The sequence below is a fragment of the Centruroides vittatus genome, unplaced genomic scaffold (genome assembly GCF_030686945.1).
Source record: "Centruroides vittatus isolate TY-2023 unplaced genomic scaffold, ASM3068694v2 scaffold_1167, whole genome shotgun sequence".
NCBI lineage: Eukaryota > Metazoa > Arthropoda > Arachnida > Scorpiones > Buthidae > Centruroides > Centruroides vittatus.
The window spans coordinates 2,304,538-2,320,594 of record NW_027122671.1 but is presented as its reverse complement, the minus strand read 5'-3'; the positions used below and the strand labels follow the sequence as shown (position 1 = coordinate 2,320,594).

The following is a 16,057-nucleotide window of genomic DNA, read 5'->3' as shown; positions in this document are numbered from 1 at the left end:
GGGCATCAGAAATCTGTTGTAACTGTGATTAATGCACTTTTTCTTCATATATATAATTTAAATAAGTCATTAAAAATTAATCAGATTTAGTGATGATGGTAATAAAATTCAAATTTTTCTATGCTCAAACTACATTATGAAATTAATATGAAAACTACAACATTTTAAATAAAAATGTAGTTTTCATAATTCAAATATAAAATTAATAAAAATTGCTAATTGAATTGGTAATTCATTATTTTTTAAAGAAAAACTAGTTGTTTAATTTTAAAGACTTCGTAAAGTTTTAACCATTTATTATAATTAACTTTACACTCAAGAACCTTAAAAGTCCAGTAATAACACTTTAATAGAAAACTAACGTTTTAACCGTATTCCAGTCGTACTCCAGTTTGCAAACCAGTAAAATTCGAACTTGGAATACAAAGAACAATATTTACAAATTATTTTTAAAACCTATGGAACGTATGGAACAACATGTTCAAAAAATATTTTAAAATCTATGGAACAATCTAAGTGCGTGTATAAAACTTTTATCCATGCATGTTACCATGTCGATAGAACTGTATCATACCATAAACAGTAAATACAATAATGTGATGTAAATAAAGATACAGAAAACAGTTGCTAACTGCTGGTGTTGCCCATTTTTTCATAACAGTACCTCCATGTGTAGGAAACATTAATGGCATCATTTGTGTTAATACAGTTGCCATGTAAACCGGCTTTGTAAATGTCTAATGCCTCAATGTTTTAAAGGTGTTCAATTCGATGTGACAATCTGGCCAGTTTGGCTTTATGGAGGTCAGCCTGTATGTCGGGGTCTGTGGCGTAGGTCCATATGTTCCATAGATTTTAAAAATAATTTGTAAATATTGTTCTTTGCATTCCAAGTTCAAATCTTACTGGTTTACAAACCTGAGGAAGACCAGAGTATGGTTGAAAACATTAGTTTTCTATTAAAGTGTTATTACTGGACTTGTAAGGTTCTTGAGTGTAAAGTATATGCATTCCAGTAATTATGTAAGAAGTTGCTTTAATGTATTATAATTAAACAAATAAAACAAATTTTGAATTGTAACTAAGATCAATTTCACACCTATAATTTTCTGATAATTAATAGTTTGTTTCATAAGATAAACGAAAACTTTTAATATCTGATACTATTGAAAAACCTAAGCCCAAGAGATCAATAGTTGGTTTTTATTGATATATTAAATTACACAAATTTCAGTGTTTATAATAAAAATTCTAGCAATATTCTAGCAATTCCTATTTTATGAAGAATGAGAAAATATGATGTATCAAACAAATTTATTTTCAAAAATTTCTTCTGTAATATTCCTAATAAAAAATGTAATCATCATCAGACACAAGAAAAAGATTATCAACAACAATCAAAACAACTTGATCGAACATTAATCTCTATAAATACCGTAATATAAAAACATACAAGAAATTACAAATCTTACACCAAAATTGTTTACATTTTAATCATATGTTTTTTTAAATCTTGAAAGAACATTTCTAATTATGCTATTTCTGTTATCCTTAATTACTACTATTTTCATGTTTATTTGGAATAATCTTTCAGGATATTTATATTCACTATACAAACGTAATAAATTACAATTGAAACACTGGCAATCTTGCACTAGTTTATTTTTTTTTCATTTGTATTTAGCAACTAACAATATTGAAACAAAGTTTTAAAAAAAAAAGAAAATACATAATTTATTAAGGTAATTGAAATTTCATTTAATAGAGAGTAAGTGACTGTTGAACAGTATAACATAAAATACCAATATTTATATCAAAATTTATTGGGATAAATAAACAAAATAATGTAAAGATGACTAAAATTTTCAAAACTGCAGACCAAAAAAGAAAGCTTTCCAATTTAATAAAAATTAAATTTAATTAGCTAAATAATAAGTTCATCTAAATATTTATTAAATACAGTGGTACCATGTACTGTACGTACTTCAAATGACTAATTTTGTACACTTCAGAGTTCAATCACCAAATTCAACAAAAATTTGCCTTAGATTTCGAACAATGATTTCAGAGAACGAACTGTGCATGCACTGAAAAAATTTGCTTAAACCATAAACACAAGTCATCTCTCACTCTCACATTACTATCATCTGTTTTCAGTGCTTTTATCACTTCATTTTTGGTATATTTGACTATATATATTGTTTTTTTTCCATCAATTTTTAACAACTACCTAAAACTTTTCTTTCTGGACTTCTTGAGTGCCCTGTAATTGTTTATCTTAGTTCAAAATTTCACAAACGGAACTTTTTAAACCACATTTGACATGTTTTAAGTTTAGGAGCACCTTCCTTCATACACAATACAAACCTATTTGACTGTTTGTACAATATAACAGACTTTCAAAAATTCATAGAGTGACATGCTGGATATGCTTTTAATCTGAAGACATTACAACTTGATTTTATTCAAACAAAATACAAAGTAAACAATTTAAAATAAGCTTCCAAACAAAGAATACAATCTCTGATTAGCAATGCATTAAATTTCATGACTGTTACAATTAAATGACTCAACTAAGTTAAGTAACTACAGCTGTTAAACATAGAAAAAACATTATGCTTAACTCAATATAACTTTTACTTATTAACTATGAAATCTGAAAAGGCAATGAAAGCAACAAAGTCTAAAAGGAAGGTTGTAGTATCAATAATTGAAATTCAAAAGGAACTTATCACAAAACATGAAAGCTGTACATATGTGACAGATCTGATGGCCATGTTTAAGATGCCAAAGTTCACTGTGTGAGACCAATAAATGCAATTTTCAGTTTATTATACAGTATTTACATATTCTATCTGATGTTTTTGTGTTTTGATTTATTATTACAGCATTTAATTTGTTATTTTTACATTAAATAAAGTGTATTTGCAGTTTTAAATTTATCAAAATGGGTGTTGTTTGAGGTCTAAAAATGAGTTAATTCACTTTTCATTATTTCTTATAGGAAAAATTGCTTTGGACTTTGAATGATTCAGTGTTCGAACATCCTCCCGGAATGAATTAAATTCAAAGTACTAGGCACCACTGTATTTGGTTAAACTTTTTATTTGATAAATATATTGACAAAATCTTTTAATAATAATGTTATTATTTTAAATTTGTATTTTAATGTTCTTCTAAAAGATTTATTTCTGATTGTTGTTATTTTCAAATTTAGATTTCATAACCAAAACGGTAACAAAACCTTGAACCAAATTACTACATATTAAACCAGTTATGTTTTTGCAGATCAGATAAATCAAACCAGAATAGAAACTGGAACAAAAACTCTAAAGAAACTGAATTTTTTTTCTTGCAGTTTGAATTCTTGCTTACAGCAAAGTTTTAAAGTAATTTGAATTCCAAAAATATAAAAATGTTTGCCAAAAGTCTGTTGATGTAAGTTTACTTTATTCAGATGATTAAAAGATTAGATTTTGGATGCAAAAGATATCTGTATAGTTGAAGAAAGTCAAATTAGAAAAGAAATAGTTTGGCATCCACAAAAAATTTATTTTTTTTAATGTGAAAATTTTCTACCAAATGGATAGTCACTTATTAGTTACTAGAATAATAAATCTGAATATGTTACAGCCTTTCTTTTTCAACATTTACAATTAGTAGATATATGAAAACAATTTTTAAAAAATATAAAAATTTCATGAAAAATGTTAATTACAATAACAAATAAAAAATTTTATACCCTATTGTAGTAAAAAAAAAAACAGTCTATATATATAGATATTTTAACTTTTTTAGCATCAGATTTAAATATATAGACCAACATCGTTTATTTTATTTTTTTAAATGTGTTTTCTGTTCTGTTTTTTTTTTAAATCTCGAATATCAGTCAAGTTGAAATTATAAAAAAGAAACAGTTTTGCAGATTAGATCCTAAAGGAGTAAGCAAGCATCTGCTGTTGCAAAATAGGAAGGATTTAAAAACATTTTAATTTTTGCTCCCTATAGAAAGCAAAAGCCAGAAAATTTGGGACAAAAAAAAAATCATCTACCATTTCTTCTATCTTGTAAATCAAAAACATCTTTGGATATCCAACTCCTTAAAATCAAGAAACACTGAATTGAAGCCTAAATTTAATTATTTTTAAAGAGCACTAGCACTAGTTTTATGGAATGTAAAATCAGAGTAAATATTAAATGAAAAAAATGTTAAAATGGGTTTTCACTGTATATTAAATAATAAAATAATAAACTTAAATAAATAATAAACTTAGAAGATTTCTGGTTTTATTAGAGCTAAAAGTATACACAAAATCAAAGTACAGTGTGTCTAAAACTCTGTCATGTTTTAGAAATTTATTTTTAAAACAGTGTGAAATTTAAAGACAGTTCCTGCAATAAAAGGCAGACAAATGCAAACAGTTTTAGTCAGCACATCACAACACCTTTACATGTGCACCATTCATTATCTGAGCACATCTAGGCAATTAAAATTTGTAATTTTTAAATGAAAAACTATTCTATTCCATTTGTTCTACAAACTGACAATGACCTAAATCAAGAATAACAAACATCATAAAACCCAATAAGTATACAGAAACATCCAATGATCACCTAAATGATCGAGCTAGTTAAGAGATGGTGCCTAACATCTACCATTACTTCATTTAATTATTTAAAATTAGTGAAATTGTAGCTTGATCATTTAGGTGATCATTGGATGACCTAAATCAAAATCAAAAACATTTCTAGTTGGCTTTTCCAAATACATTCATTTGTTGTTGGTGAAAACTTGTGTTTGATTTAAAGGGTAAGGCTATTAGCTGGTGTTTTTCACCATCCTACTCTTCATTGTCATCTTTAGTTTAAATCCACAATTTTGTAAAGGACTATATTATAAATTTTTAAAAATACACAAGCACAAAAATAAAAGCCTAAAATAACAATGCAAAAGAAAATGAAAGACTGAGCTCTTCCGTGTACTTTGAAACTCCCTCTAACAAAAATTAAAATTTTTTTCTGATAGATGACATTGTACAAATGCAGAAATACAGAACACAAATTTTGTTTGTTTGTTTGTTTTGTTAAATTACGACAATGCAACACTTGGGTGATCTGCCTAGGGGGATACCTTCCAGATGTTTTAAGGGTAATTGGCCCCTATTCAGGCATTACAGACAAGAAGAAAATGCCACATTGCTAGCCCTTCCTGGCGAGGCACAAACCCATAACCGAACTCCCAGTCTTCAGAGAACAGGGGACCTATTCTGAGTAGTATCGTTAAGCTAACGAATATGATAAAAACCTGTTTCTATCGGAACCACATGATTCGCGTTTAATCAACTGTGAAAATGCTATTCCGAGCCATACGTTTCGTTTTTGGTGCCGATAGCCACATGCGATAACTAAGCTCTTGTTATCGGTCACTCTCGAGCTGCCGTTAGGAACGTAACGAAAGTGAAAACAACATGGTGTCTTTTGGAGTAAGAATGATTTTACTTCACGAGCAATTGGAGAGAGAGTTATTAAACTATGTTGTTGTATTGCTTAAATATAATTACTTTAACTGTTTATGAATATTGTATGAATATTGTAATTGCCTTCTTATTAAAATTTAAAGTAGCTATAGCATGAACATTATTTCTGAAATAGGTTTCATTCGCATATGTTTAAATTAAAATGATTGACTATAAATATATAAATATATGACTAAACTATCAGTTACTTTTTGCCATCTTTCTGGATGTTTTTGTGAGCCGACTCCATCGGAATTCAGACGGTCGGCTATTTCTTGCCACAATTTCTGGCGATCTTTTACGGTAAAGGGAGCATCTAACTTCCCTGACATTAATTTTGGGTTTTCTTCCATAACATTAGCGAGCATCTCAAACTGGCGACTTGTAGTTCGCTGACTTCGTTGTCCTTTCTTCGTCATTTTAAAACAAAACTATTTCATTAGCACTGATACACGACAATGCTAAAACCACGTGCTTCGCTTAGAAAATGACGAGTTGCAGTCACGTGACAAAAATACAATGTTAACTAAACTGTGATTGGTTAAAGCGTAATAGCTGTTGATAGCATGGAACCCAGATGCATCTTGACCAACTACCTGTAGCGAAACCCACTTAACGTGGAGCACAGAATAGCGATTTGTCTAAGGTTCGTTAACTGCCTTTCGCTAAGGGAACTTATCGAATGCCCCGTGTATCGCTCTCGTTGAGTTATCGGAAGAGCTCAGAACAGGTCCCCAGAACTGCTTGGTCACTAATGGGCCATAAATTTTGGCTTTTGTATCTACATTTTCCTGGATTCTACTTGCAATAGAATGATTTCTTCCATTCTGCTCATAGGTTCCATCTTTCGGAGAACATTTGTTAAGTTAATGTTAGTAATGGGACAATTAATCAAAATTGGAATTGGGAATTAAAAAAATTGGGCATTTTCCAGGAATTGGAATCAAGCAAACTTTGTTATGATTTTAGATTCTTAAAAAGATTCTTCCACATTTAATAAGAAAATTAATTATTTATTTCAGTTGAAGATTAAAAATTTTTAAAGTTACAATATTAATTAACAATTAAGTATTAGTTTATTGGAAACTTTCATGTTGACAAAGCAGAGGGTAGGCAATACCCCATATACAAGATGATGTCTGTCACGACAGACTTTTCTTTCATGTAATCAGAGTGAAGAGAGACTACACTCAGTTAGTACTAATTGTCCCCATTTTAGGATAGATAGGGTGACATTAGAGTTGCCATCCAGCCAGCACTGGGCTGGCTTAACCAACAATTTCAAATCAAGACCAGTGGCAGGAAAAATATAAAAGTGTTGGCAAAACAGTCTTTGTTTATATTTTAATTGAAAAAATATTATATAAAATTATTTTTAATATTTAGTATGTTTACTTATAATGTTAAAACTTTCTCGTTATAATTATGACAATTTTTGTTACAACTCAGATGACGCTGTAATACGTTAATTTTCAAATGTGATTTGCATAATTCTAAGCAAAAATACTTGTTTGTGCTAACTTTACTAATGTTCTGAGTTTTAAAAATTGATTTTGCAAGATGAGTCAGTCTAGACATTCATAGCTTGAGTGAACAAATTCAAAAATTGATTAACTCATGATATTTGTTCTGCTCGATGACTCATTTTCCAAACCTCATTCAGTGTTAAATACAATGAAATTAAAGCATTTTTAAGGCATTTAGCTTGAAAAAAGCATGAAAAATGTGCATTTTCTCATTTACTTTTCTCCTCCCCACTGTCGTGATGACACATCAGCCAATGTTGCAATTTCCAAAAATGGCAATCCTAGATAACATGATGAGATATTTCTTTGATTAAAAAGGAATTATAAAAGGGAAGCCATAGTTTCTTTTAAGGGCAGGGATGGCCAAACAATAATAACTATCGACTAAATATCAAATTTTTGCCCATATTGAATAATAAAATGTTGATACTTTTAAAACCGGATTATTCGAGTAATAACGAATTGCCTTGAAATTGATATTTTCAAAATGTCATGGAGTAGCATGGAATTTTCACTGCACTAGTTATAGCAACACTTGATTGAATTTTACCAAAATTAATGTAGAGAACATGTAAATGCAATAAATGCAATCGTGAAGTTAAAACAACAAATAACACCAGAAATTTATGGTCACATTTAAAACAGTCATACTGTTTATGCATTCTTCAATGATGGTGATTTCCAAGTGTCATGATCAAGCAATAGCGAGGTTGAGGCCGAAGTTTTAAACACGAAAACGTGTATGTTGAACGTTCAGCACCACTTTCCTGTAAGCCTAGAAGTTTGGCAATGGTGTTTGGAAAGTCAGTAGAATCATGCTCGACATTCCAAACACCATTGTCACCATTTCTAGGCTTACAGGAAAGTGGCACTGAATGTCTGACTTACACATTTCTGGCTTCAACCTCGCTAATGATTGTAACAGATCTAGCACTTCCAGCCAAAAAAAATTTGTTTCCCTTGATCTGCAACTTGTGGTCCACAGATAACAAGTTGAAATCCACAGACATAGTCAACAGTCAACTTTCTGATATCGATTAATCAGTATCAAGTAATGTCAGTTAGTCATTAGATTATTCGATTACTCCAAATCCAATATCAGCCATCATTATTTAAGGGTAGTTTGCAATATTAACTTTATCTGAAATAAGATTACAAATTTGTTTTGTAGTACACAATAAAATCATGCATATCTACATATAAATGGAGAGTTTTCAGTTTCTTTCAAAAGATTGATTCTGGATTTCCCAATCATTTTCCATTCTTGATGTTTATTGATAAATGAATGTACCATGTTCATAATGTAAATCACTAATTTTTCTAAACTAAAATAAACATTATAAACTATTCAAAAGAACCAGAATCAGAATTGAAATCAAATCTGGAAAAATTTTGGTATCATCCTATCACTAAAGAAAAATATTTGAACTTTCCACCACTCTAATGTTTTCATATTACTCAGGTTCTGGAATTTGCAGATTTCACTGTATGATTTTCTGATTTTTTTAGATGAGTAAGGAAGTCTTTTGTTTTTTTATTTATTAGCATTTGAATATAGAAGTAGCTTATGATGATGAATGATACGAAAACTGAAATAAATGACATACAAGTTTCATTTTCATATATATCTTACCAAAACTATAGGAATTCATAAATTAAATTAATAATTTTATTAATTAATTAAAATTAATTAAAAATAGTAATTTATTCATTATACTGCATAAGTGCCAATCATTCAACAAGTAACGTAGATCATAAATCTAATTAGTCATAATTACAGCAATTTATGTAGGTAATCTGTTTTGTATTGAAAACAATTTGAATATTTTGAAAGCAAGTGTGTATTATGTGATAAAGGTTATTTGCCAATTTTTACTGCAATTGATGGCCTTGAAGGAAAACCCAGCAGTTTGTCATCATCAATTTTCATGAAATTTTGTGGATGTGGTATATTTACTTGTACTTAAACTCTACCAAAGTTGCAGGACCACTATTCAGGCATTCTTGAGAAAATTACATTAAAAGATTTTCTACAACCATTAATACCAATATGGAAAACTGATTCACAAAGTCAGTGTAGTTGGATTAATTATGGCATTACATGTGAAGGTTTTGTTTTAGGTTTGATCCCTGTATGCAAGATTTTTTTACATTTAATTGAAATTATGTACAATTTTTATGCCATTTTTAATTATTGAATATACACTTTATTTTTCATTATAAAATATCAGAAAATTAAAAATATATATATTTTAACCAATGCAAGCTGGTGGTATGCATATATATATATATATACAGAGTGGGCCAGCGAAAACGAAACGGCAGAGTGTTCGTGTTTGTCCAAGCAAAGCGCTCGGACAGGTCGATTTTACTCTCGAGGGGACATCTTTTGCAATAAAGTTTTTGCGATTCTGAATATTAACTAAACAAACATTTTTTTTCGAAATAAATGCTTGTTTACTTAATACAAAATAAATGAGTTTTTAAAATTTTTTGTTGTCTGTTGTATTCAGAATCGCAAAAACTTTATTGCAAAAGATGTCCCCTCGAGAATAAAATCGACCTGTCCGAGCGCTTTGCTTGGACGAACACGAACACTCTGCCGTTTCGTTTTCGCTGGCCCACCCTGTATATGCATACCTTCAGTTTGCATCAGTTATATATATATATGCTATAAATATTGCAATGGCTATTTCACAATAATATGACAATACTTTGAGTAGTATTCATCATAAAAACAGTTAAAACAATTATTCGTTGCATCATGCATGTATAACACTACTACTTCATTTGCACAATCTTTACATATTGTTTTAACAACTAAGGGTGGAAAATAAACTTCATTAACTATTTTTTAAAATATTCTTTTGTGTGTTATGTGAGAAGCAAACCATGCATATTTTAACGTCACAGAAAACTGGTTTGCTCAATTGGTTACAGAAAACTGGTTTGCTCAACTGGTCACAGAAAACTGGTTTTCTCAATTGTATTTTAATACCATCTCTGCAATTGGCTACTTCTCTACTGATTTTAAAGAGAAAGCTACCAACATCATTGTCCATCTGCTGTTCCAACAAAATCTCAGGTCAGCTGAAATCAGACATGGCAGAATATTAGGAAAACCTATTCTGACCTTCCTGCTTTCTCTGAGTGTCTCCATATTTTCCTTTACCCAGTCTCTACATTTCTTTCTTGATGTCCTCTTGGTCTTTTCCCCTGTAATTGCTTATCAAAAATTTCTCTTGGAAATCTCTCTCCAAATCTTTTTCTTGCACCCAAACCATCTCAATCTAGATTGCATCATTATATTTCCAATATTATGCACTTCTAATCTACTTCTAATATCTCTGTTCCTTATTTTACCTAATCTTGTTTTTCCCACAGTAAATGATACTGTTTTGAAACAGGTAGAACATTTCAAATATCTTAGAAGTACACTTCTAAAAAAACAGGACATAAACAAGAAATAACAAGAATAAGACAAAGCCAGATATTTTATAGAAGTGTATCTATCCTTTTATGGGATAATGAAGTTCCACTAAAATGCAAAAAGCTTTTTTATGAGGTCTATTTTGTGCCTATTTTGACATATGCTTCAGAAACATGGATACTAAACAAGAAAGAAAAAAGTAGAATTCAAGCAATGGAAAGGAAATAACTACAATTCCGTAATTTTTAATAACATTTTTAACCTGTCTATTAAAATAAACATTGCAAAACTGAAAGAGAGAGCACATTTTAGTAGAATAATTTTTAATTGACAAAATGGAATATCTTTGTCATCTACAAAGATTTTGTTGTATATTTGAGAATTTGTTTGATCACCCCTTGAATCTATTAATAAAAACTATTCATGTTTTACATATGGGTGTAATATTTTAATTAAGAAGTCTATAAAAACCTACATTACATTAAATAATACAAAATCTGATTATAATGTTATAAATACTTTCTAACAATGGAATGATCAAAGTAAAAAATATATTTTCAATGACCTTAAAAACTGTATATAACAAATTTGAAAATAAGAATAAATTACAAATGTGAAAAGAAATGGTTTTAATGGATACAGGGATTAAACCTGAAAACAAAACCGCCATCTGTGCTGCCTTAACTAATCATACAACACTGAAACTTCATAAATTGGTCTTTTTGTATTGATATTAATGGTTATAGAAAAATTTTGTCACAATTTTCTCAAGAATGCCTGAATATTGGATCCTGTGGTTTAGTAGAGTTTAATTACAAGTAAATACAGCACTCCACAAAATTTCATTGAAATCAGCATTACAAACTACCAAATTCCCCTTGTTAATGGGGAAAAACAATACATATAACATTAAAATTTTCAAGAAAAAGGAAGATTTGTGTTTCAATTCACTAGTACTTTAATATGCAGCATTTTATTATGAAATGTATTTCTTGAAGTATGAAAAAAGGACAAGATGTAACAACATTTTTAATATTTTCGTCTCCCTTTCGAAAATATTTTTGTAAATTTTCTAAGTGTAAACTTATTGTCTTGGTCATTTTATCAAATAAAAGCTATTGATTGCAAAAAGATATCCTTGTTCCCAAGAACATATGTTAGATATTCATAAACTAGCATTTACAAACCCAATGTACATACATACATAATATACTAATAACTACCGGATTATATCAGGTATGTGCAGAAGATTGTATATCACATAGGTTCAACATGACAATTTTGTTAAAATACAGAGATTCAAATTGATATTGTCAACCTTATAATGTAAACCCAACACAATTTTTCCAAATTATGCAATTCACAGTGAGTAAATATCACAAAATAATCATACTCTATTAATTATAGAATAAAATAAACCTTTCTTTTTACAATTCTTCCAAATGTGCATTAATGCCCTGAACCACCTTTTTAGCTTCTGCAAGAATCATCAGCTTTTTCTTTAGTTCTTTCACCATTTCTGCAGCAGTGACCTTCTCACTCCACTCTTTCTCTTATCTTATTTCTCCCTGTTTATGAGCTTCCATAGTTTCCTTGTATCTCTGGGTTGCAATTCAAGTTGCAAGGATGAACTATTTTGATATATCCAATTACCCCAATCTACTAGCTGCCATGACTTTATCATGTAATTTCCTGTAAGCTATAAAAGTCTCTTTTTTTCAGTTTTCCATTAAGCATTATTTGTTGATTAAAACCTACATTCCATATGAGTATTACCATGCATTATTATTAAAATCATCTTCACAAATGTTTCAAATTCTTTTACTTCAGCAAATTGATGTGACAGACTAAGCCAGAAATAATTGAACCTGTCATGCTATCTGGAGTAGTGTTTAACCAAATCACAAATTCCTGAGGATGACAAAATGAGAAATGTCGTTGTATTGCTTAGCAATTTTATTTTTAAATTTTATCATTTATCCAGTTATTAGCCATAAGAGTTTCTAATGTAATATTTAGCAGTTTTTGTGCTTTTTCTCTATTCATTTCATAAACTGGATTTATACTATGTTTGCACACAATCCATGACTCACTTTGATCTCGATTAACTACAATCTGGATTGTGACTGTTGCTAGTCGAACGTTGTGCTGTTCGCACAGGCAGTCTGCTTGAGAACAACCCGGCTATTACATGTGATAATAAAACTGACATAACTACGCCGTAAGTCACGAACACCAACAAACAAAATGGAAGTTTCGGTTAGAAATAAATACAGTACTTTTTCTTGTCATTTATCTAATAATAGACAGATGTCATCGTCTCTCCAAATACAGTATCTTTATTTATTTCTCTGTTGATAGCCCAACATGTGTTCTGCCACCATCTTGTATTTTCTCGCGTGCGTGGGATTGTGGGATCTCTCTTATGACTGGATCTAGTTTCAAGAACTCTCTTGAGTCAATCATGATTGAAACGGTCGAGGGAAATTGCACCAAGGCATAGTCGCCAACCTTGGTCACAATCTAGATTGAAATGCTCGGTGCGAAGGGGATATTAGGCGTGACAGTCCCTTGGTCAATTTGTATTTCAGTAGCAACTATTCCATCAATTTGGTGGTTACAATCTGTAAGCAGTTTGCAGCCTTTTCAAATGTTTAATATCACTCTGTCAGTTACTCCCTTTATTCTAACTTTTCTAAGTTTCCAATCTTTAGTGGCATATCCAAGTATGTACTGTGCAGAGATTCTCTGCTTTGCTAAGATCTACATCAGCAAAATTTTCTTTTAATACTTTCTCTATTTGAATATACTATATTTATAAAACTTACAATTTTGAGAAATTAAAAATCTGTACATATTGGTGTTTTTAAACATTCCGAAGTAAATATAAATATAAAATATCTAACTAGGAGGCTTTGTCACTTGTTTCCAATATAGTCTATTCATAACAAAAATTTTGATTCATCGATTCCGGATGTTGTCAGTTTTCTTTTTTGTGACAGAAAAAGATTCATGATTTTAAGCTGTTTTATAGAATAAATTAACATGGAAAATTTGTATCAGAAAACATGAGAGTTCATTTCTTTTCCCACTTCATATCCAGTCCACATCAAGTACAGAATTTCTGATAATACTTTGTATATTTTTAATGCAATACTGTGATTAGTATTATTACTTATGCTCAGAAAAAATAATTTGATAAATTAACAAAATCTGTTTTACAATTAAAGTTATCATTAAATAAAAAGGTACAAAGCTAATAATGTTGGCTAATAAACGGCTGTCTATAAAATTCCATAATCTGAATATCTCTGCTTCCAACAATGTCAGATTAAAAGTATTCTGTATATTATTTCCAAAATAATTTTTGTCACCTAACTGTTCATCGCTATGTTTATCACCCCCAAACTGACCATCGACCATCACAAAGCTGTTATACATCATTTTAATTATACATCAAACCACATGATCATCTTTTAACCTCTTAACAGTGAGAGACGATTATAATCGTCCAAAGCAATCGTGTGGCAGTGGTGAGGGACGACTATACTCGCTAAATTCTTTTGGGGGTATCGCCAAAAACTAGCCAAAAACTACCGCGAAAAAGAAATTCATATAAAAAATAAATTATGTAACAATAAAAAAAAGACTTTTTTTTTACTAGACAGAACTGTTTACAAAATCTTTTTCCGAAACGGTAATGAGAAAAAACGCTTGAAAATATACTTTAAAAATTTTCCACATTTCTTCACAACAGTGGAACAGTCAGGTGTGGGGCTCCCACAACTAAGTGGGAGCTACACACCTGACTGTTCCACTGTTGAAAGGTTAAGACCAGATTGGATAATGTCATATTTAGAATTATTAATAGTTGTTTTTCTCATATTCATTTAGATTTCAAAATTACTATCCAATAATATATTATTACCATAAATAATTTTGTTTTTCTATTTGTATTCTAAAAAATGGATAGCAATTTTAATATTAAACGTCTATGTTCATGTTCATATATTTATTTCAAATACCTGTAAAAAGCAATTATGTGTATCTGCTGGTAGCATCCAAATACTTTTTTATTTTCCAATTATATACACCTTCTATATTTGGCTTTGAAAATAATTCTAATTTTGTATATGTAGATGTATATAGTTAAAATTTTATGTATTCAATCTTAATAGATCAATAAATACAAAGTAAATTATACTAAATTAACTAATTACAAGCTATTGAAGGCATATATTAGCACGATCATATTAATCGAACGACTTATTACATCTAACATTTATATTATTACAAGAGAAACTAATGGTTTTATATTATGATAATAAAAGCGACATTCAAATCATACCTTTTGAAGATGACTTTCAATTACTTTAACAATTTCTCTGGCATTTTCTAAATTATCTTCAGCTAACATCGTCAACATACTGATCAATGGCTTACTATTGCAAGTCAAATCCGCTAACGAAGAACGGTATTCTTCATTAATATTATCTTCCTCCATATTACTATTCATGATTAGAAAAACATGAAAATAATATTCTTAATGAAATCCAAATAATTTAAGGAACTACAACCATTTTACTTATGGTCATTTTTCCATCATTCTTCCTGTAACAACATGGCGTACTAATTTACTACAACAACTGGGTCAAGTGACAAGTAACTTCCAACGCCATTGGTTCACTGGCAAAGAACGTAATACAATTTCATGTCTTTTGACCAATCAACGTCTACATGACAATGCCATTTCCAGATAGTTCTCTTAGCCAATAATATTCTAATTTAGGCTATTCTAGTTTAAACTAGTTTCGTATTTCATAATATTATAATAAATATATACAAAATATCTTCTTTTGGTTTTTCTGTTGTTAACGACAAATAAAAAACAAAACATTTTGTTTTCATAATTCGGTTTAATTATTTCACTTTAATATTTAATGTGTACAATTTATTTCAGAATAAAAGTATGAAAAAACGCATCCTATAATACTTACTGTATATATAATTACCCTACGGTGTATTTTAGAAGAAACAGATAAAGCGTGACCTTTTTTAATAAAATATAATTTATAACATTCCATTTGTATTTTAGTTCTAAAATTAATCCTTTAGAACAAACAGTGTTTCCCAACAGCGGCAATACAGCTAACTTAAACTCTGGACAAGTTTCAAATTGCCCCCCTTAACAATCAAATTGCCCCCCTGTGGGGCCCACGCCCCACAGGGGGGCAATTTGATTGTTAAGGGGGCAATTTGAAACTTGTCCAGAGTTTAAGTTAGCTGTATTGCCGCTGTACGCCATATTTATTGTAAATATTGATTTAAGTTAGTTTTAATTTTCTAGAACTTTCCTTTATAACCCTTTTCCCTTGGGGTGGGATTAACAATTCTGGGAACCACTGAGAACAAAGAGATGAATGAGGCCCTGAGGCCGATGAAAGAGGAGAAAGAACATTCTTTGCCCAGACCTCGAGGTGGGCAGACGTGAATTGTGGTGTTACAGGCCGCGTTTGGCAATGACTGGAAAGGTCAAGAGACTTTGATGAAAGGATTGGGTTTTATCGTGGTTATGATAAAACAGT

The 16,057-nt window shown here is 29.9% G+C and overlaps 1 protein-coding gene across 1 annotated transcript in view; it reads right to left on the bottom strand.

Moving 5' to 3' along the window:
- The window catches only part of Pcf11 (Pcf11 cleavage and polyadenylation factor subunit), an 80,749-nt gene extending 65,549 nt beyond the window's left edge, over window positions 1-15,200 (bottom strand). Inside the window, exon 1 of the mRNA XM_067284342.1 lies at window positions 14,821-15,200. Within this exon, the coding sequence (XP_067140443.1) occupies window positions 14,821-14,988 (168 nt within the window). The 5' untranslated portion in view covers window positions 14,989-15,200. The remainder of the gene's footprint in view (window positions 1-14,820) is intronic.
- Between the last annotated feature and the right edge of the window lie 857 nt (window positions 15,201-16,057).